Source organism: Amia ocellicauda, chromosome 8, assembly GCF_036373705.1.
Source record: "Amia ocellicauda isolate fAmiCal2 chromosome 8, fAmiCal2.hap1, whole genome shotgun sequence".
Classification (NCBI taxonomy): Eukaryota; Metazoa; Chordata; class Actinopteri; order Amiiformes; family Amiidae; genus Amia; species Amia ocellicauda.
In genome coordinates, this window is record NC_089857.1 from 12,165,422 (window position 1) to 12,187,004 (window position 21,583).

Below are 21,583 nucleotides of genomic sequence, written 5' to 3' on the forward strand. Positions count from 1 at the left end.
ATGAGGCAAATCCCCATTGAATATAGTTTTCCTGGCCAGCACGCTGATGTAGATGTTGACTCCCCCTGCTGAATTACTCCCAGTTGTTCATTTTATTGTAGTCTTTTAATTTTGTGAAATGATACTTCTTTGAATAAAGGGATTCACTGTCATTTGGGTGTACTTCGGAAAAACAGTTGCACATAAGCAATACGTTCAGCAGTGTGCGTCCTTTGCAGATTTTTTTCCTGAAACGCTGAAGGGCCTGTGGCATGATTTACACAGACATTTTAGAGCAGTATATTCAGTAAATCAAGTTCACCATTCAAGTTTGGGTTGTTAAAGTACAACAGTATAGTGTGATCTTTGGAAAAAGACAGAATTGAAACTCCTTATTTTTTCAGAATTATATCAAACTAAAATGAATTATTGTTCCAACCACAAGAGTTGCATGAGAAGATTTTCAAACTGTTGTCACTGATAAGGACAGCATTGATGAATCAAATGATTGAACCACCAATTTTGGATTTTTCACTCAGTTCTAATTCTAAAAGCAAATTCCGAAATTCTTAATTCTCAAAATAATCCTCAGGGCTATTTATTTTCTGTTGGTTTAGAATGAATGCAGTGCCAATCGACAATATGTGAGGTAAAACTTAATTCATTAATTTAAATTGTCTTGCTTTTACTTTGTTTGGGAGGAATATAAATTTATTCTGATAACAATGAATACAGGAAAATTATGTTTACTGTTTAGTTTTATTGTCTTACCTATACAAAATCAGATTTAGTTTATTGCTCTGTATTACTTTACTGCTTATTGTTTAATGTTATTGGTAGATTAACGGTAGAGTATACCGTTTGGTGGTTTTCCCATTCATGTGTTTTGCTATTAATTGCCATTGATTCATATAGATAATACTTATACAAATTACTGTGAACTCCAAGGGTTGCTTTCATTTTGCTCCATTTTAAAAAAGCTTTTCTCTAGCGATCGTTTTCCTAATGAAACTGAACTAATTAAAATAAGCAGCTGCCTGTATCTTTCTCTGTGTCTGGAGTACATCACATCCAGGGATTTAAGTCCAAAAAATCATCCGTAAAAAACTACTGTGCCCTCTGGATTGATTTGCTTACGCACTTTGCATGTTGTTGATACGTTTTTAATTAGCTCACCAAAGATTAAGGTAAAACATTATATCATCACTTCCCCAAATGCATCCCCATTGTCCCGTGCCCAGATGCTCTCTGGACCATTACAGTCACCTCAATGCGTTCTCAATCTGAGAATCTGTTCAGAAAGGTCGGGCATTACCTGCCCTCTGAATCCATCCGTTGTCAGGGTCTTGTCACTTAAACTGAATGCTCTCTTTCTGGAACTCTCCAGTGTTTTGGCATTTATTTTCTAGGTCTTCCCTCCCCTCCACCCCCCTGTGCCTCATGGGTGGTCCAGGGTTGCTATTTGTGCTGTTTCGACAGGTTTATGGTCCATAAGGGATCACATGTCAAATCATTTTATCCATCTGATCTGCCTCGTAGTAATGTTGAATAAAATATGATTGACAGGTCCTAATAAACTGACCAGGGAGTGTAAAGCATATAAATCAGGGGTGAGCAGCTTTGGTCCTGGAGTACTGACGTTTCCTCTGTTCAGCTCTGCTACTCAATTGCGTTCCAAATTGAACCTCTAAAGCACTGGAAGCTTGTTTCCAGGTTATATGAGATCTACAAATCCAGTAGGACTAAGGCTGTCCCAGACTAGGGTTGCCCACCCCCTGACATAAATTAAATAATGTATTTATCTATTGAGTTGTTTAAGGTTTCTGGTAATTTTGTTGGCCCCATTGCGAAACATTTTAAGTTACGGAAATTTTACGGTAGATGCTTAAAGAGCAAGTACTGCAAGTGCGTTTCTGACTTTTGCAACAAATGAAATGTAGAGAGCTGCATTTACCTTAAGTACCTTATGTATGTCGGGGAATGTCTGTATCAACATGTCTTTTGTATGACCATGGGAAATTCATAGGTATATACAACATGACATTCTTCTAATGACATTTCCTCTTATTCAGATTTGAAATGTAGTAATAATATTAAAGGAGAAACAACAATGTAACAAGTGTGGGGGGAGGGGAAATTAATCCCCAAATGAGTAGAATTTTCAGCTCTGTTTTGTTCCTTGTCCTTAGGTAATCCCAATGTCTATATAGGTTTATTTGTATATGTATGCTGTTTTTACTCAGGGCTTCAGACCTTCTGACTTGGATTTGTGAGTTACATTTTTTTTTTTTTTACAGATCACATCAGACAATGTGCTCGAGTCAAAGATTAAATGACCCACTCCCTCTTGGGGTTTACATGGTGTTAGTTTATTGCACTCGGGACTAGTAGCTGTTACCGGTGGTGGGCAAAATGCGGTCCAAAGTGCATCCACTTGCGGCCCACGATCACCCCCCAACCCCCCGCATCCCTAGTGCTTTTTTGCAGGACAAATACAGAAAGGGTGGTTTACATGCACAGAGATCAATACTCGAGACATCACGGAATCCATGGCTGTCATGTGAAAACTTGTTCAAATTAAACCATGTGCAGCTGTGGTTGGGCCTTGCATCTAGTTGTTTAATACTTTAACTGATCTTACCTGATGAAGCTAGCAAAAAATAATGGTGTGACCATATCGGGTGCTGGTGCCACCAACTACAAATGTAAGTAGCACCAGTGCCAGCAGTGGAAAATGTTAAGTCTGGAGCTCTGATATTGTCTCCGTTTCCTCTGAAACATTGTCATCACAGGTGGCCTGACTGTAAAGGAAACTTTCAACGACAAATTGCTATAGAAGTCACAGAGCAGCTGCATTTCTGTTATGCCCATTCTTGGTTAGAGAGCAGAATGATTCTCATTTGATTAATGTGTTGATTATTTATAAGGGACATGTAAAAGGTGTTTCTTATACTCCCTAGGATTGAAGAAAAGAGAAAAATAACAAGCTATAAAAACAATATGCGATAAATATTCACGTTTGTGTATATATACATGCAAATCAATTTATAACTTTTTTGAAATGCATTTTTCTGGATTTATTTGCTGTTATTCTGTCTCTCACTGTTAAAATACATCTACCATTAAAATTATAGACTGATGATTTCTTTGTTAGTGGGCAAACGTACAAAATCAGCAGGGGATCAAATACTTTTTTCCCTCACTGTATATATATATATAGCCTTTAGTTACTGTAAAGACAATATTCATTATCTACTGTATTTTTTTTTTCTCCAAATTTAAAATTTCATTTTTCTATCCGCCTTTGTCCCTGAGGCTATTTAAGGCTATTTTCCGTCAAAGGCAAATTCTGATTCCCCCCCAAAAAAAAGTGAAAACATCCCTAGGGCTCTCCAGTAGGAAAATATAAACTAGTATAAAATCCATTTTGAGAGACCACAATTGAGGAACAACAACAACAAAATAAATAAAACAAGTCCCACAGTATATCTGCTAGAGACCAAGGCTGTGGTGAATTTCAGTTACAGTTAGCCATTAATTAATCTTACATACAGTCACCACCTTTACTGCATAATGCTCTCTTATTGCAAATTGATTTTCCTTTTCATCAGAACTCTGCTAGGTTCACACTGCAGCCTCAGAACAAGGAATTAAATTCACAACTTCAGCTGAAATGCCCATACATTTATTTCCTTTTAAGATCAGGGGCCTAAAATGAAGGGGGGATATTAGGGTGCTCGAAACATTTATGATGATGGACAGCACTGGAGACAACACACCAGGTTTATACCTCTGTACAGACACATTTAAATGTGGACAGCTTATTATTATTATTATTATTATTATTATTATTATTGTCATTTAGCAGACGCTCTTATCCAGGGCGACTTACATTTGTACCCATTTATACAGCTGGGCATTTTACTGGAGTATCTAAGTGAAGTACCTTGCTCAAGGGTACAACAGCACTGCCCAACCCAGGATTTGAACCCACAACCTTCCAGTTATGATTCCAGAGCCCTAACCAATACTCTACTGGCTGCCCCTCAGTTAGAGAATAAGGCAAGATTTAAGATTATATTCATCCATGTTCATGAAGGTGAGACTTTCAGATCACAGCTCTGCCAGATGCCATCCAATCAGATGGCTTGAACAATACTGTTTATGATCTTATCAACCACCTCATCTGTCGCCTTAAAAGGCTGAGAAGATCACAGACGGGAGAGATTGGTAGAAATTATTTGGTAGAGGTTTGCTCAGTAAGTCTCACCTGACAAAGGGTGGCCGATAAACGTATTTGTGATTGACAAAGCTGTGAGGTATATAATTTGGAGTACTCACTAAGCAATTACCAGATAAACAAAACAAACCAATAAACAGGAGTAAGCACTGGTTGCCCAATTGTTCACTAATACTTGCAATACGTATCCTAGTAGATTGACATTGGTATTCTTTGGTTATCTTGATACTTATCAAGTTATAAAAGGCTGAATGCAAGAAATGTACAAAGCACAGCAGTGTGGTGATATTTTGAGGTGAACCAAACTGCTCAACGTGTATTGGCATTTTATCAAATTACGTAAAATGCAGTTAGCCTACGGTTGTATGGCCAGACACATTTACACACACAAATTATGTAACTGTGCACTTTTGTTTTAGTAGATGCAGTAAATCTGTAATGAGTACTAATTTGGTTTAGCTGAGACTAAGAGACAAACTAACCACTTTTCCACTTTTCGAGCTTCGGAAGATTAAAACCATGAAATCTCCACATGTATTTTAAACATCAGAATTTAGTCAATTTAAGTAGGTTATAATGGATATATAATTTAATTTTAATACGGAGCTAGAAAAAAAGAGGAAAGTCTTTTAAGCCAACTGAGCTTCTTATAAGGCAGCAAAAGCAGTTTAAACTACAGCATTATACCCATGGGGTTTAAAACTGTGCTCTAGTCTTTGAAAAGACCTCTAAAGCAACCACCTAACCCAGGCTATAGATGCCAAAACAGCGCTTGTGTTAATTTGTCACTCAGCAGAAGAGTGGAGGTGGGCCATGGAGAATTCACATATAATGACGTGCTTTGCAAATCTGAGTGACTGGAATCTGACAACTAATAAAATGATCTCCGGATGTGCTGGAGAGGGTTGCCTATAATTTCTCTTCCCCTTTTCCCAAGCTATTAAATCCTGCATATGTCAGCATTGTATACCAGGTGCTCACACACGAGCTCGTATATATATATATATATATACAAATAAAACATTCAGCATATATTGGAACTCTTATTTTTAATTTTGTGTGTGTGTCTGAGTGTGTTTTTCTGAGATGTGTGACTGATTTTATGTGATATTCTCCAAGGCAACATGACTGATTATGCAGCAAAGTAATACTGGTGTTTGGAAGTACAAGTGGGGGTTGGGGGGTGCAAAAACCCAAAGCAGGCATCATGCTCTCATCATCTGCAGAACGCACAGAGAAAGCATGGGGCTAAGCCAAATTATAATCGTTTGCGGAGCAAGATAAGTGTGCTGATTTGCTGGAGACCAAAAAAATGTACGCTGTATGATGTGTGTGCAGTAGGAATGCTCAAAAAAGCTTAATCACAGCAGCTGTTTAAGAACCATGGGCGACAGTCTGTCCGCAGCAGGCTTTGGCTCGAGCCTGAATTCCCCACTCAACCGTTTTTATCACTTTATCAGTACAGACCCCCCTCTCTCCTATATTACAGATGAAGTGTAACCGAAATGTTATAGCGAGTTACGGCTACGATGCTCCCATCTTGATTGCTGGGTTTTTCTCAATTAAATAATATGACGTAAACGGAGCCTGACTTTATCTTGAATGAAGCTTGCAAATATATCTGTATTTTGCATGAAGTGCGTGCTGGCTGCGTAGTGTGCAGCCAAACACCACATTTCAAATACTGAAATTATTTATCTGTGAATTACTTATCGGCAGATTATCAGTGAAGAGACGGAAGGTAGTTTAGGGAGAGGTATAGAGTGTAGACAGGACATTTTTTGGTAGAAAGCATGTATTGTTTGTCATTGTGGCAAGTAATCCTTACTGTGCAAAACACTTCAGTGTAACTCATTTAAAATATGTAGGCCTATTTGTTATGCTTTCCACAGAATAAGAACTAGAGCTAGTAATACAATTTCCCCATTTCGATGTCTACATTTTTCATTTTTACAAACTCGTTCCCAGCATACTTAGCTGCTATCTTGGCAGGGCTGTCTCATCTTCATAAACACCTGAATGGTCACACTTTGTGAGCTGATTTTGTAGGCAACTTTGGTCCTGACTAAACATTTGCAGTTATCGCCTTTTGAAATATTAAGTTGATCTTAGATTTCCGAATGCTTTATTTAACTTTGCTTGTTCGTTGCTGCCAGCATATCAGATTTCTGTTGATAGAAAAGAAGCTGTGGGTGGGGATGTTGTCAGTGGGTGGGGATGATGTATTATACAATTTTACTGCACTTTAAAGGGCATTTTCTTTGGTATTAAGCTATCTGTGAGAAGGAGTTTTGTGAACAGTTTACACCAGGAGAATGTAGTTAGTTAGTTAGTTAGCAGAGCCCCCTAATTTATCAGAAATTGACTTCAGGAGGGTAGTATATTTGATTCAAACCTGCATTAACCCACCCTTTGCTCTAGTCATACAAAATATTAGAATATGAGCACATTTTCCTTCCGTCTCTGCTGAGCAATGCATTTTTTTTAAAAAAAATTTAAGACTGTACTGACTGGTTGTCATACGTGACACATCACCAGGGCAGTGGATGCTTTAGGCTTTGACATGGTGCAGATGGTGTTGAGAATTGACTCGGCAAAACATTTTCTATTCCCTAGGGCCAACTGTTATTTTGAATAGTGCACATTTTATCACTGTAAACCTCAGCAGTCACTTTCTTATGTGTGGTTTGCAGCAGCAGGACATGGTACAAAGAACAGTTCCTCTTCCATTCTTTTTTAAGTTTCTGTCAGTAGTCCGTGGTTGAAGTAGAAAGTTTTAGGTCAGTGTAGCCTATGTAGCTGTGCCATTGTGGATTTTCTTTTTGTTGCCAGTGATGCTGCGCTGTGTTGTTGTTTTTTGTTTTCTTAACCATGTTTGAATATGAAATGATAAGCTACACATTGTGAAACGTACCTCAATTTGGTGTGATTTATGGGTGAAAAGAATGTGAACTGAATATTAAATGTTAAAATGCTACACATCCACTTTGGTTTTGTCTTGTTACATTCAAAAATACTTATTTAATGTATTTACTTACTTAGTGAGACCATAGTAATGTACTTTATAGGTCGGGTTAGGCACTGTGCTGAATTAAATTAAGCTGCAAACCTTTTAGTAGCATATATTCATTAACATGGCAAGAAAGCACTGTTCCACTGGTAGTTCGCCTCCCATGTAAATTGAAGCAGCAGTTCTAATGCAGTGCTTGGTCTGGGTTTTGGCTGCCCAACACGGCCACCCGTTCCCCAGGTTTGCTGTGCAGTCGGCTGTGCTGTAATCACGTGATGGGTTATTAAATGAAAGAAGTCTGTCCAATATAATACGTTACTATAAACAATCTTCATGCTGAAATGCAATGTAATTTAAAAGGGAAATTCTTCTGCCCATTTTATTTAGAGCATTAAGCTAAGCCTGTACCAGACACTCGGGCATTTAGTCTGAAGGATGTAGGCAGAGCCCCCAGTGTGGTCCATTGACACTGAACGTTATTTTATAAGCGGTTATTAACTCTTCATGAAGGGGAGACCCCAGTTCCTGACTTGATATAACACACTAGAACACTTGGATTGTTTTTTTTTTTTGGTTGTTTGTCTTTTATGACAATATAGTAGTTGTTGATTTTTCTTTGTGACGATACTGACATCAAATTGCAATAACACAAGGAAGGTTCCCAGTGAGACCTGGCCATTCTACCTATTTTTTTCTTTCTTTTCAAACTTGACGATATATTGAAGGATAATACAAAATCCACTACCTTATCATTTTGTTTTAAACACACTTACTTCTATGAATACAGAAGTGCCGTCCATTGTCTGCCCTAGGAGCATTAGTGTTTTATTTCTGTTTAGTACTATTGGCCATAAAGTAGTTATTTGATTCAGAATTGTTAATGTGTTTCTGGATTTTGTGTAGTTGAATTTCTGAATTTATAATGAGTAAAGTAAAAAAGGTACTAAGCTTTCTCAACAATACAACAAAATGTTCTGTAGTGTAATTCAATTTAGAAAAGGAGATCCTTTATCTTGCCTAGTAAACCCATAATACTGATTAAACATACACATATGCACATACCAAAGTTATGTCATTTTTAATATTTTGTTCCCTTTCTGCATGATTTCACAATAAAAAAAAAAAAATATATATATATATATATTATTAAATTATTAGTTTCCATTTGTAACCTGCTGTTCCTGCTCGGAAATAGAGATGCTCAGCAGCCCATGCCTCTTGGTGTTAAACACCATCATTTAAATTCACGGCTCGCGGGTGAAAGTATCTGTCATCTTTAAGGTATCCTTTCTATCGGAGTGTATTGATTGACTTTGTTTGCCATGAAGTAAGCTTGTACAGCTGTTAAGTACAGGAATTTATTTATAAATTAGCCTGACAGCAATTCAAACAAACCTACTAAGAAAAATGTTAACTCGAGGTTTTTGATTTTCTGAATCGAGAAATCAAGTGGTTTTGGTTTTGCAATAGCTTCCTGAGGTAGAGGTTATTCTGGGAGTCCAGATTAATTTCTCTTAGATTTTAGATATACACTCTTAAAACATTAGAGTTCAAAATAAAGCTAAAAGCAAGTCAGAAATGACTAGGGGTAGCCTTGACATTTCTAACTTGCTTTTAGCTATATTGTGACTTGCATAATACCAGGATAATTTGACTTCATTATTGTCAATTGGTAGCTTATGAAAATGTTATTTGTTTAGTCATTATATAAAATATGCATAGACTTGTTAGAAAACTACAATGTAGTACTGTACCAATACAGCTTTCACAGTTGTGTGCTTTTGTTTTTTGAGTCAGTATAAAGCCTTTTGTTTAATTTCCCAGATCAAAGAGTGTGCGCAACACATTTCTATGGTTGCCTTCAATGATAAGACCAGAATTATTTATAAGGAAAACTTAAAAAATGTTACCAGGTGCTTCTTAGAACTTGTGAATTGTTATGTCCTTTTTCAGTCTTCACTTCAAAGCACCAAATTCACAATATTTTTAAAATGGAAGACCAAATCATATAAAATAGAAACAAGGGTCTGTAATTAACATTAAACACCTAATTATTACTGTTTACTCCATGCAGTACAGGGGATTCTGTGATATGTGAATTAAAATTAACAGCCATAGGAATAAATAATTATGGTTGGACAGTGCAGAAATCAATATTACAGATTAACACAGAATAATTGCAATATTTAACAGCTGACATGGGGATACAACCTTAATTTCATGTTCTTTATTTTGTTAACACTGTTACATAGAAAACTTTTTTTTAACATACCAAAGATCTGAACAATGTATCAGCATTGATATTGATATTGTAGATAAAGTACAATGCCTGTTTTGCTTACAGTCTTGTTTTCTTTCCTCAGGGTTTCCTACGCAGTGCACGTGTCTGAAGATTACCCAGGTAAGGGGAGCTCTTTGTGAGATTTCTTCTGTCCAGACCTCCGGTCCTACGCATCCTTCGTCACAGCTTCATGTATATAGATCATCTTTATATAATGACCCTTTACTCAAAATACAATATTTAAAGTACAAATAGCAAATCTTATTATTCAGTGTGAGGGAGAACTAGGACTAGGAACATTACCTTGTGTTGCACCTCTGTTTTTCCCAGAATAGGATGAAATCAAAAAGCTGACAATAATGAAAGGACATTTTACATGTTTATGGATACCATCTCAGGTACAACAAACAGTAGTCTTCACAAATAATTCTGCTAACCTTACGGTACATCGATTTATAATTCTATTTCCCTTGAGGAAACAACAGAGCCAAAAACACCTACCAGACAAATAATATTATTTCCATAAAAGACACCAATTCCACAGTTAGCAAGATTACCCTGTAAGGTATGGAGGGTAATCCGTGCCACAATTAAAATATAAATATAATAGGAAATAAATAAAATAGGAAATATATAAATAGTTAAAAAGGAAATAAATCAAAATATATTTATTTTATATTTTATTTATTTTGTTTTGTTTATTTATTTATTACCTTTTTAAATTTTGGCACAATCTTTTCATCCTTGTATTACCCTCTAGTGTCAATCATTCTTGGAGGGCGGGACAAGACGTGGATCAATGATCTACTAACTTTGCCTGGTGTTGGAGCGGTGTTCTATTCTATTCTATTTTATATTTTAATTTTGGCACGAATTACCCTCCATAGTAAGGTAGCATTGCCGTTGTGTATAATTATATCATAATTAGTTTTGCTCTCATTTTAAAAAGAAACAAACAAACCGGTCAGGTAGGGTAGAGTGAAGATTTTGACCTCTGATGTGGGACACTGCTCTGTCTGGAGGTCAAATATATTTTCTTTGTAATTCTGTTGCAGCAAGATTGTGTAACCCATGTGTGAATTGCTGCTTTGTGTATTGCTCCAGGCAGGCCAGGCTCAGCACAGATTCTGTACAGCTGATCGTTAGAAAAACTATTTTCGTTGAAGGTCATATAGAGTTCAAAAGACAAAAGAAGTCTGTGAAGTTTGGGGTACCTCATCGATGTAATGTAGTTGCTTAGCAACCAAAGGGAATACATTTATATATGATAGTATGTTCTTGACAAAAACATTAGACGAATCTTCCCCACTGCTTCGTTACTATTGAATAAACTCTTTTAGTATTCTAATTAATCAGGTCCTGGGTGTTCCTTGTCCACCTATCTTTTGCTTATCATTATTAAAGTATGCTTCCCCCCCCCCCTTTTTTTTTTTTAAGGATTACGGTTATAAAGAACAATCTCTTGAGTGTAAAATATGGGGACCGTTCCTGCAATGTTACACTTGAAATCAATATACATCACACCACATAGAACTAAAACTAAGCAAAATCTATAATACATCAAAAGAAATGTATATTTTTTTCAAGCACCATGGAAGATAACCCTGCTTCTGTTACAGATGGAAGGCTTTTCAAAGTGTTTTGGTATTAAATCAGGGAAACCAGTTGGTGAAGAGAATGTGCTTTGACAGAAACATCGCACTCTAAATTGGACAAATGCTCTATTGAGAGCTTATTAACTAAGTCAAACCTGGATGTTCAATTATTTTCAAAGATGACGGTATCTTGAAATTCCTTCCTCATTCTGCATGGTGTTAAATGATATTGTAACAAAAATGATATTCTTCAATATAGTGTTAAAGTATGTAAACATTTCTTTCCCAGCCCAGCAAACTATTTTAATATGTTTACAGTCTTAAATTTTTTATGAAAGCAAAGCAGCTGACTAAAGATATTTTTGTTGGAAGTCTTTCTAGTCAAATTAGTCCCTCATTGTGTTGTCTGGGCGCTATCATAAAGAGATTATGTGTGATTTATCTGGTCTGATTCACTTCTTGGAATTAGTTTATTTGACAGTCTTGCCTGATGAGTAATGTACTTGTCCAGATGTGGTTCACAGTATTTATAGCTGTATGCAGGTCTCAGGATGCACGTCTTACAAGATCTTAGAAGATTGTTTTCACTTTTCTTGTCTCATCTTACCCAGTTAACTTGCTACTGAGTCAGTTATTCTCTCCATATTTCCTAAAACTGGTTGAAAGTTAATGTAGCCGTTTAGTTTTTACTCTATTCTAGTTTTTACAGTTGTAAATGTATATTTCCCCCATCTATAAAACATATTTGTATTAAATTAATACTGTGGTTCCTAACAGTCTACTGTACTGTATGTGTTTTTGTTTAACACCTATACTACTAGAATCTTTGAGATGAAGAAAGTCTTTGGATTTATAATTATTGTATTTTCTAAGTGCTAGATTTTAATACTACATGTATTTGTTGTATGCTGTGTTATTTCCATATTCTCTTAAAGTGAATATGTGAGAACAGAAAAAGCATTGAGCATTCAATGGGGGATATCCGCGGTCAGTTCTTTTAGCTAGAACAAGAAAACATCAACTTCTGTCGTGACTGTCTGTGGTTTTATCATTTTGGTCACATGATGACAGCATTTCCTCTCTGTTTGCAGACTGCTTTTGCAACCGTTATTTTCCTGAAGAATGTTTCAGTCAAGTTTATTCAAAATCCACGGTCCTCTGCTTTTGAGCCTGTGCTGTACCACTGTCTAAATCCACACGCTCGTGTTAGCCGTGTATTATCAAATACATTATCTTCAAACAGTTTCTGGGTACTGTTTTTCGGTGGTGTTAATTTTGTTCTGTATTCGTTCTTTAGTAGTGATATTAGTATACTGACATATTTCTGTTAATTATCCACCGGTCAAAAGATGTATTTGTCATGTAGTATTTTCTTTTCATAACTTTTTTTTGTGGAGTAGAAGATACTTAATTCCATGTGTCTCTAGAACAGTCTACCACATGAGGACCCATATATAAAGATGCTTGGATATTATTATTATTAATAATTGTATTTATTGATTAGCAGACTACCTTAACCAGGGGGACTTACAAAGCATTCAAAAGCATTATAAAAGTGCAGTAGTACAATCAATACAAAATACAATGAGCATGCACTCTTAGGTATGAATGCAAACATTGGCATATTATTATTGTGATGTGTGTGTTCTTCTCTTCCAAGTCCATACTGTGGGAACTTTGCACTTTATAAACCAGTTTTTCATGTGTGGTGCCTGGTATCATCAGTGTTGTCAGATTTTGGTCCAAAGTAATGTTTAAAAGAACCAAGGTATTTTGCCCCATTACTGTTCCAAGCCTACATAACTGCAGGGAGTGCAAGGAGAGGTCTAGACCAGGCTGCAGTAGAATATTGTATCAGGCGTGGAGGAAGGGGAATTAAAAAGTACAACCCGCTGCTTTGGATATCAGCAGTAGAGTTCTTTCATCAAAGGTTTCTAGAGTGAAAGCCAGGAGGGGCAGCTGGAGTTCAGAACAAATCTCCCCCTTTAAAAGAACAGAGTAAAATTTAAATTATGTTCTCCTCATGAAATGCACACACACACACCAAATTGTAATTATTGCTTCTGTCCTGGATCAGCAAGTCCTCAAACCAGAGCAAAATATTATTTTTAGCTCTTCATGTTGTGTTGCCAAAACTCAGAATGCTTTTAGGTGCTTTGCTTTGTTACTGTTTCAACCTCAACCTGAAGCTGTGAGCTGCTAATGGACATGCTAAGTGGATGGTATAGATTTTTCATTAATAAATAAATAAAAGTGTGACCTTGAAAGTTTGTCTAAGTGACTAAGTGACTCTTTGAAAGCAATCACTTCTTTGAAAGTATTTTATTTGGTACAGTCCCCATCTGCTGAACCAGGCAGATTAGGGCTTATATGTTGTCTGTTTTCACTTACAGTGTGGATGGCTCTGTATTGTAGCTTCTCTATTTATAATAATAGTAGTACCCTTATAATTGCTTTAGTTTCAAACACATTTAAGATCACTTTCCGAATAAAAAGGCCAACTGGGTGATATTTTTGTATTGCTCTGAATGATAGACTTAAGTGTGTAAAATTCTTGAAAGAATACATTAATAAAATAGATGTTTAAGGGGTTTGACAAACAAACTAAGAACAAACAAGCAAAAATTAAAACACTAGGCTAATTTCTCAAGATGTAGTCCCCATTTAAGCTATCTTGGCCACTGTGGGAGATACAGGCCTGTATCTTAAGAGGTAAACTGCTGTTGCCTGTTTTGCCTCAAGAAAGAGACATCTGGGAAACATTGTTCTACTTTAGCAGCCCATTGAGCTTCTCACGCTGACTGTCAATAACTCAGTTTAAATGATGACTTCTATTAAGCCAGAACATATTGTGGTTTATATAATACAGCAAACATGACCTATTAAATAAAATATTTTGCGGTTATGCAGTTCACATTATTCTGGGCTGCAATGAAATGAACAAATATACAGTTGTATGATTCAATTCATCATCCTAAAGGGTTTTTAACATGCACAATCAACTTTTCTTAGTCTTGGGATATATGTAGTGGATAGGAAGACAGAGCAAACAGAGGAAGCTAAGAGTTCCTCCCTTATAACTGTTTTTCGTATCTCTGTGATGTGTTTCTGTGTTCACTTAGGTTTTTGTTAAAAGCAACAGCTTTCTCTGCATGGCTGATCTTCTGAGCTTTTAGCCCTTACAGACATTACACAGCTGTTTTATTTGTCTGTTTCAGATAACACATATGTGTCCAATTCCGAGAATGACGATGATGTACTAGTTACAAGAGATCCTATCCCTGTAATTTTCCACAGAATAGCAACAGGTAAGTGTTACATTTTAAACTGTGGAATTGCCCCAGTCAGATTGTTTGCTTGCTGTATAATACAAATCCTGCACAATCCTATTTTTTTCTAAAGAGTTTGTTTAACATTTTAAAGTACCAGTGTCTGGAACAAAGTGTTTGCATCAGAAGATTATCTGATTGATTTATTTTATTTTCTCTTAACCCTGGCTTATTAATAAGAAGGTATCCTTAGCATTAGGCCATCATGGTTCATTCACTATAAATGTTTGGGGGGCAGAAATAACTAAATATTGATCACAATGTTAGGGAAAAGAAAACAGTGGGACACATTTTTTTTTAATAATGTAATAATGCAGAGCCTACATAATCAATTTCAGTGAATACACCCCGCCCCCAAATTTATTTCTGTACCATCAGCTGTTGGGTGCAAAGGTTTTCCAGTAATGACTGAGAGTATGACATCTAATAAGCATATCCCGGTAGAAAGACTCAGCCATCTTAAGGTAAAATCGTAGCTGGCTGACTTAGAAACTCATGGTTTGCAGTCTCACCAGTGACTGCTTTATAAACTGAAGGAGAAACTGCATTAATCTGTCAAATTCCAGTTCAGTGTCGGTTCAGCAACAAAATATAATGGCTTCTTCAGTTCAGGGTAATATTTATACTTCCAGTTGCAGAAGTGCACTTTTGAAAACTTTCATCTGAAACAGGTTGAAAAATAATAACTGCAGAAGTTCTTTTCTATACTAGCAATTGTCTTCAGGAAAAAATGCAGATGGAGATGTGTTGCTAGAATGCTTTGCGATGCTATTTCGTAGCTTGTTTAATAGGATGTGAAACTGATCTCTGGGTTGTTCACAAGCTTAAGAGTGAAGGATACAGTATACAGAAATAGGAGGTTTATGGAAATGTGATGGTTCTATGTCATTTTTTTTTAAATGAAGGTCAGGGCAGTGTTCACATTAGATGGTTGAAGGTATTAATCACATCTGCCTGTACATGTTTGAAAGGGTTTTGTAGTTCGCAAGGAAGAAACTGGAGCTGTTTAATTCTTGCATGCATTTTTTCCCTTTTCTTTATTGATGTGAGAGCACATAATTAATGCAACATTTAACTGACTCTACTATCTATATGACAAGTATTAATGTTCTGCTGGATCGTTAGTCCCCAATCGACATGCCTAGGGTACTCCCATGAACTTACATTTTACTTCTCATGGTAATCATCTGTTGTGAAATGTTAAATGAGTCTGGAAAGAGCCTGTATTAATATAGTTAGTTTAAATTATATTATCTATATAAAATAAAAACATTTAGCTGTGCATATCTTTGCTCTCATTAATGCAACCCTGATTATACTTTTAAATAGTTTACATTGTACTAGCTCAGTGTCCGTTTCATTCGAGTAACTGGTAAAAGAAAAAAGACAAAAACTAAAAACAAATAGTGTACTGTGGATTAAGAGAACTTCATTGTCTAAGAATACCCTATTAAAATGTATTATCTATATTAAAATATATATTTTCTATAAACATCCAATTCCACTTCACTGATAAGCAATAGGCACTAATTGGTTTCGTTTTCGTAAATTCTTGTTCAAAACAGATTAATCTTTGGTTTGCTGTAATTTCCTGTTCGACAGAAATTAGAATAAACAATGATGCCACCAGCTGCCTGTCCATCAAACTGAAGCTTCAGAATGACAAGAGCCAGGTGAGGAGCTCTAGTTCTATGAATGCATGTATATAGGAGTGAGTGAGAGCAGTACTGTTTATTAATGTATTGTTTTACATACTTATATACATTGTATGTATGTGTGTGTTATTTATATATATATATATATATATATATATATATTATACACAGTGAGGGAAAAAAGTATTTGATCCCCTGCTGATTTTGTACATTTGCCCACTGACAAAGAAATGATCAGTCTATAATTTTAATGGTAGGTGTATTTTAACAGTGAGAGACAGAATAACAACAAACAAAATCCAGAAAAACGCATTTCAAAAAAGTTATAAATTGATTTGCATGTTAATGAGGGAAATAAGTATTTGACCCCTTCGACTTAGTACTTGGTGTCAAAACCCTTGTTGGCAATCACAGAGGTCAGCCGTTTCTTGTAGTTGGCCACCAGGTTTGCGAATATCTCAGGAAGGATTTTCTCCCACTCCTCTTTGCAGATCTTCTCCAAGTCATTAAGGTTTCGAGGCTGACGTTTGGCAACTCGAACCTTCAGCTCCCTCCACAGATTTTCTATGGGATTAAGGTCTGGAGACACTCCAGGACCTTAATGTGCTTATTGAGCCACTCCTTTGTTGCTTTGGCTGTGTCTTTTGGGTCATTGTCATGCTGGAATACCCATCCACGACCCATTTTCAATGCCCTGGCTGAGGGAAGGAGGTTCTCACCCAAGATTTGACGGTACATGGCCCCGTCCATCGTCCCCTTGATGCGGTGCAGTTGTCCTGTCCCCTTAGCAGAAAAACACCCCCAAAGCATAATGTTTCCACCTCCATGTTTGACAGTGGGGATGGTGTTCTTGAGGTCATTCCTCCTCCTCCAAACACGGCGAGTTGAGTTGATGCCAAAGAGCTTGATTTTGGTCTCATCTGACCACAACACTTTCACCCAGTTCTCCTCTGAATCATTCAGATGTTCATTGGCAAACTTCAGACGGGCCTGTACATGTGCTTTCTTGAGTGGGGACCTTGCGGGCGCTGCAGGATTTCAGTCCTTCACGGCGTAGTGTGTTACCAATTGTTTTCTTGCTGACTATGGTCCCAGCTGCCTTGAGATCATTAACAAGATCCTCCCGTGTAGTTCTGGGCTGATTCCTCACCGTTCTCATGATCATTGAAACTCCACGAGGTGAGATCTTGCATGGAGCCCCAGACCGAGGGAGACTGACAGTTATTTTGTGTTTCTTCCATTTGCGAATAATCGCACCAGCTGTTGTCACCTTCTCACCAAGCTGCTTGGCGATGGTCTTGTAGCCCATTCCAGCCTTGTGTAGGTCTACAATCTTGTCCCTGACATCCTTGTCCATGGTGGAGAGTTTGGAATCTGATTGATTGATTGCTTCTGTGGACAGGTGTCTTTTATACAGGTAACGAGCTGAGATTAGAAGCACTCCCTTTAAGAGAGTGCTCCTAATCTCAGCTCGTTACCTGTATAAAAGACACCTGGGAGCCAGAAATCTTGCTGATTGATAGGGGATCAAATACTTATTTCCCTCATTAACATGCAAATCAATTTATAACTTTTTTGAAATGCGTTTTTCTGGATTTTGTTGTTGTTATTCTGTCTCTCACTGTTAAAATACACCTACCATTAAAAGTATAGACTGATCATTTATTTGTCAGTGGGCAAACGTACAAAATCAACAGGGGATCAAATACTTTTTTCCCTCACTGTATATATATATATATATATATATATATATATAAATAAATAAAACACACACATAATATAGGGATAATTTTCTTCCTTCTTTCATAGTCACATAGTCTGCACAATAGTTTTAATTCCAGTCTAATTACTTTCCTATGCATTTCAAAATGGAAGACATCGCCTGCTATAAAGAGGAAACTTGAGATCTAGCTCAAAACCCATTTGCCTTTCAGTGCCACAATGCCATAGAGGAGGACTCTGAAGGGGACAATGACTCGGAAGAGTTCTATTATGGTGGTCAGGTGAGCGGCTCAAAATAAATACATTCTGCTCCTACTTTAATAGATGCACCTCCACATTATAGTGCTGTTACTACACACACATCAAGTAAGCAACAGACGCATATGATCTATGAGTGGTTATAGGCTTGTGTTTTGTTTGCAAGGAAGGGAATGTTTCAAATAATTCTTATCAAGACATTACAGTGACATTTAGACATGTTTTATGTCTATGCATATACTGTACATACATTAATTCTTACATGCATACATATGCTTGTCCCTTAATATATATTCCAGTATATTAAAGGTATAAAGCTGTGAATTCAGATTTTCTTTTTCATGGTGTTCAACACTTACAGATCAGAGATGCTTATGTATTGCAAATAAATATAGCAAAATATTGCAAATAAATACTCAGCATCTTTTGCAATGTACCTTTTTCCTTGCAAGGCAATTTCTCTTTCAGTCTGTTGAACAAACTTGTACTGTCAGGGCCTGACTGCAGAGTCATTTCATATTGTTTGAAGTTCATTGAAATAAATGAACGGCCATATGAAAGTCTTGTTTTAACATGTCACTGCTGTCCATTTCAAAATGCCAGAAATGGCATGTTAAAACAAGACTTTCACAGACATGAACCTAAAACAATTGAATGAATAAATGCAAAACTGAAGTTGTTTTGCTGTGAAGAGATAAAAGGTATACAACAACTATGGAAAATATCTTTATGAACTGGAATAGAAAATAAAATACACTTTCTTCCATCACACGAGTTCTGTACACAATATAAATGTAGCTTTATAAAGACATTGACCAGAAAGGCTATCTGGTTTGTTTCCTAATTTATGTGGGGAAATGAAAACATAACTGTGGTGCTGTAGCAATAACTGAGATGCACAATATGTTTGATTTAGTAGCTTCTACTATTCATTTGTTGTTTTGGTAAACAGGAGAAAACATACCAATATAAACAAAGCCTATGTTTGCAGTTCTGTAAATGTGGCAGAAGTACAATCCTAATAAGATTTAAATCTTCAGGAGTTTGTTAATAATTGTAACTACAGTATGGAAAGTTAAAAAGTGTTTCCTCATTCTCCATATTGGTTAAGAAGGGTTGTCTGCAGCTTACTTTGCATATTCATCATCTTTGGCGCTATGCTCCAACCTGGTTTATTGGCCTTAGCAATAGTTTAATTGTGTGGCAGATGAATGTTGAACTAATCAATTTGTTAAATTGACCCTGCTATGTAATTTCGAGGGACTGCTTTTAATTTGGAGCAGTAACCAAGTCTTTCATCTGGAAGTGTATCTGCTGCACATTTATTTCCACTCTCTTGGGACTGCTTGATTAAATGAAGGCAACTATATTTTATAACGATTTGCATGCTGCAAAATAATATTAATACAAAAGTTTATAGTTGAAATGTTTCCCATTTTCATACTTGTTTGACTCACTAACTTCCCAGCACTGTTTAAAATTTCCATTTGTAACCCATTTTGAATAGTTATTAATAGTATTTACTTCACCTAACCAAATTAACATTTTGTTAATGCTCCAATAGACTTTGAAGGGACATGCTTACAAGGGCGTCTTATTTTTGGTGGTATTTTTAATTGAATAATGTACTTAATACCGCTTTTACTTTTCTATAATGATGCTTACATTCATAGCTGTATTTGTCTTCACCGTAAAAGTCAGAATGGCATATCAGAAAGGTCACCATTCCATTGAAATAGCAGGATCAATAATAATAAATTCCTCTACAGCACAGTTATATTACCTCATGCTTTTTCTTTTGAGCAGACTGCATATTACTAGAATAGTCTCTTTGAGAAGTGGGACATTTCAGCTGGCAGTGGCAGCAGTTTGCAATTAAAGAACAAACAACAATTACAATGTAGGAAAGAAAACTCAGAAAACTGGGGAAATCAAATATATATATACATATCAATATAGAAACTTTTATTAAAGGTCTCTGAAAGCTTTGAGGCTCTTGACTTTATGGCAAATCCTTCTTCATACTGAAAAATGTAAAGTCCATTCAATATAAAACAGCACAAAAAAATCATACTTTCAGCCTAAAAGATGCATGCTTCCTGGACTACATAAAGTATGGGTACAGCTAAAAACCGTTAAACAGAACGGGAAGACGAACATCAGCCCCATATGATTATCAAAACAAAAAGATGGATGCACACACTGTACAGGACAATGCGTTGGGCACTCCACCTCAAAGTTGTGGGGGTTAGGGGGTTAAATTTGATTTACAGGTTTAACAAAGGGTGAAAAAAACTGAATAAGAAAATATTTGTTCTGTAAACCACTGAAGATTGGAATATTCCTTGCACATTTTTAATTTTTAAAAACCTGATTAAAGCTGTATATATTACACTTCAAATATGTTCACACAGAACTGCTATCCTGTTTGTTTTACACTATCTTTTGGGTGAGAAACAGAACAAAAGGTATTATGATGTTCAGAGACCTCTCTAAGCTGCTTTTATGTTGCTCGTATTAAAATTACATTCCCTGGGTTTCTAGTGTTTAAGCTGAAACTTTAGACAGGCATACTGATAAGGGGAGCTCTGGTTCTCTGTAGAGATCCTAACAAACAATTCAAGCTCTTTTTTTTTTTTTTTAAGCTCACAAAGGCTCTCTGTCACCGTTCTTTAATCTTCCTCTGGAGCACAAGTTGCAGCTGCAGGTTTTAAAGAATGGCTCCCTTTAAATTATATATGGGGAGGTTAAGAGATTTGATGTATTAAATTGTATACTGGCAATGCCATCAATCAGCTGACCTCACGTCTCTTTCCCAGGTTAACTACGACGGAGAGCTCCACAAGCACCCACAGCTTGAGGCGGATTTGGCAGCCGTGAGAGACATCTATGGACCTCACGCAGTATCTCTCAGGTAGAGCGGAACATATTCTCTCAAAACCCACAGCCCCATTGTTGTATCCTGTGTATTTTTTAATTTTTTTTTTTTTTTTATCTTGTCTTTGTAAGACCTTCAGTGTGGTATTGAGATGACACGCATTTAAAAGAGACCGCAAGAATCTTATGAATATTCAGGGTTTTTACGAATAACACTTTGAGCGAGACTTTCTCTGTGTTTGAGTGTTTGAAGCTGACAGTGCAGTGTAAACGCAACGGGTTCTGCAGTTGTACAAAGAAGTGCAGCTATTACTGTAGTCAGGTTGAATTGTGTTGTTCTTTGTGTGGCCAGAAACTGCCATTATGGGACCCTAATAAGTGAACATTCAGTCACCTTTTCCTCTGCAACATACTGTGAAACATATGTCCCTGAGACTGTATTTATTTTTATGGCAACTATATAAATATATGATCAATACCACCTGGGACCTTTGAAAATGTCTGGATCTCCCTTAAAACAATGTTGGTGTGTTTATGATCAGAAGAACTGCTGCTACAAAATACAATTATAACCGTGTCAGTAAATTACCCAGGGTTGGAACAAGTGAGGTACATGGTTACAGTAGATGTCTTGTTA

The 21,583-nt window shown here is 36.4% G+C and overlaps 1 protein-coding gene across 2 annotated transcripts in view; it reads left to right on the forward strand.

Moving 5' to 3' along the window:
• Nucleotides 1-21,583, forward strand: part of parp8 (poly (ADP-ribose) polymerase family, member 8) — a 77,217-nt gene that overhangs the window by 23,785 nt on the left and 31,849 nt on the right. For both annotated transcript variants that reach the window (XM_066712050.1, XM_066712052.1), the window contains exons 3-7: nt 9,593-9,630; nt 14,324-14,413; nt 16,037-16,107; nt 18,024-18,092; nt 20,889-20,983. In XM_066712050.1, the coding sequence (XP_066568147.1) occupies nt 9,593-9,630; nt 14,324-14,413; nt 16,037-16,107; nt 18,024-18,092; nt 20,889-20,983 (363 nt within the window). The remainder of the gene's footprint in view (nt 1-9,592; nt 9,631-14,323; nt 14,414-16,036; nt 16,108-18,023; nt 18,093-20,888; nt 20,984-21,583) is intronic.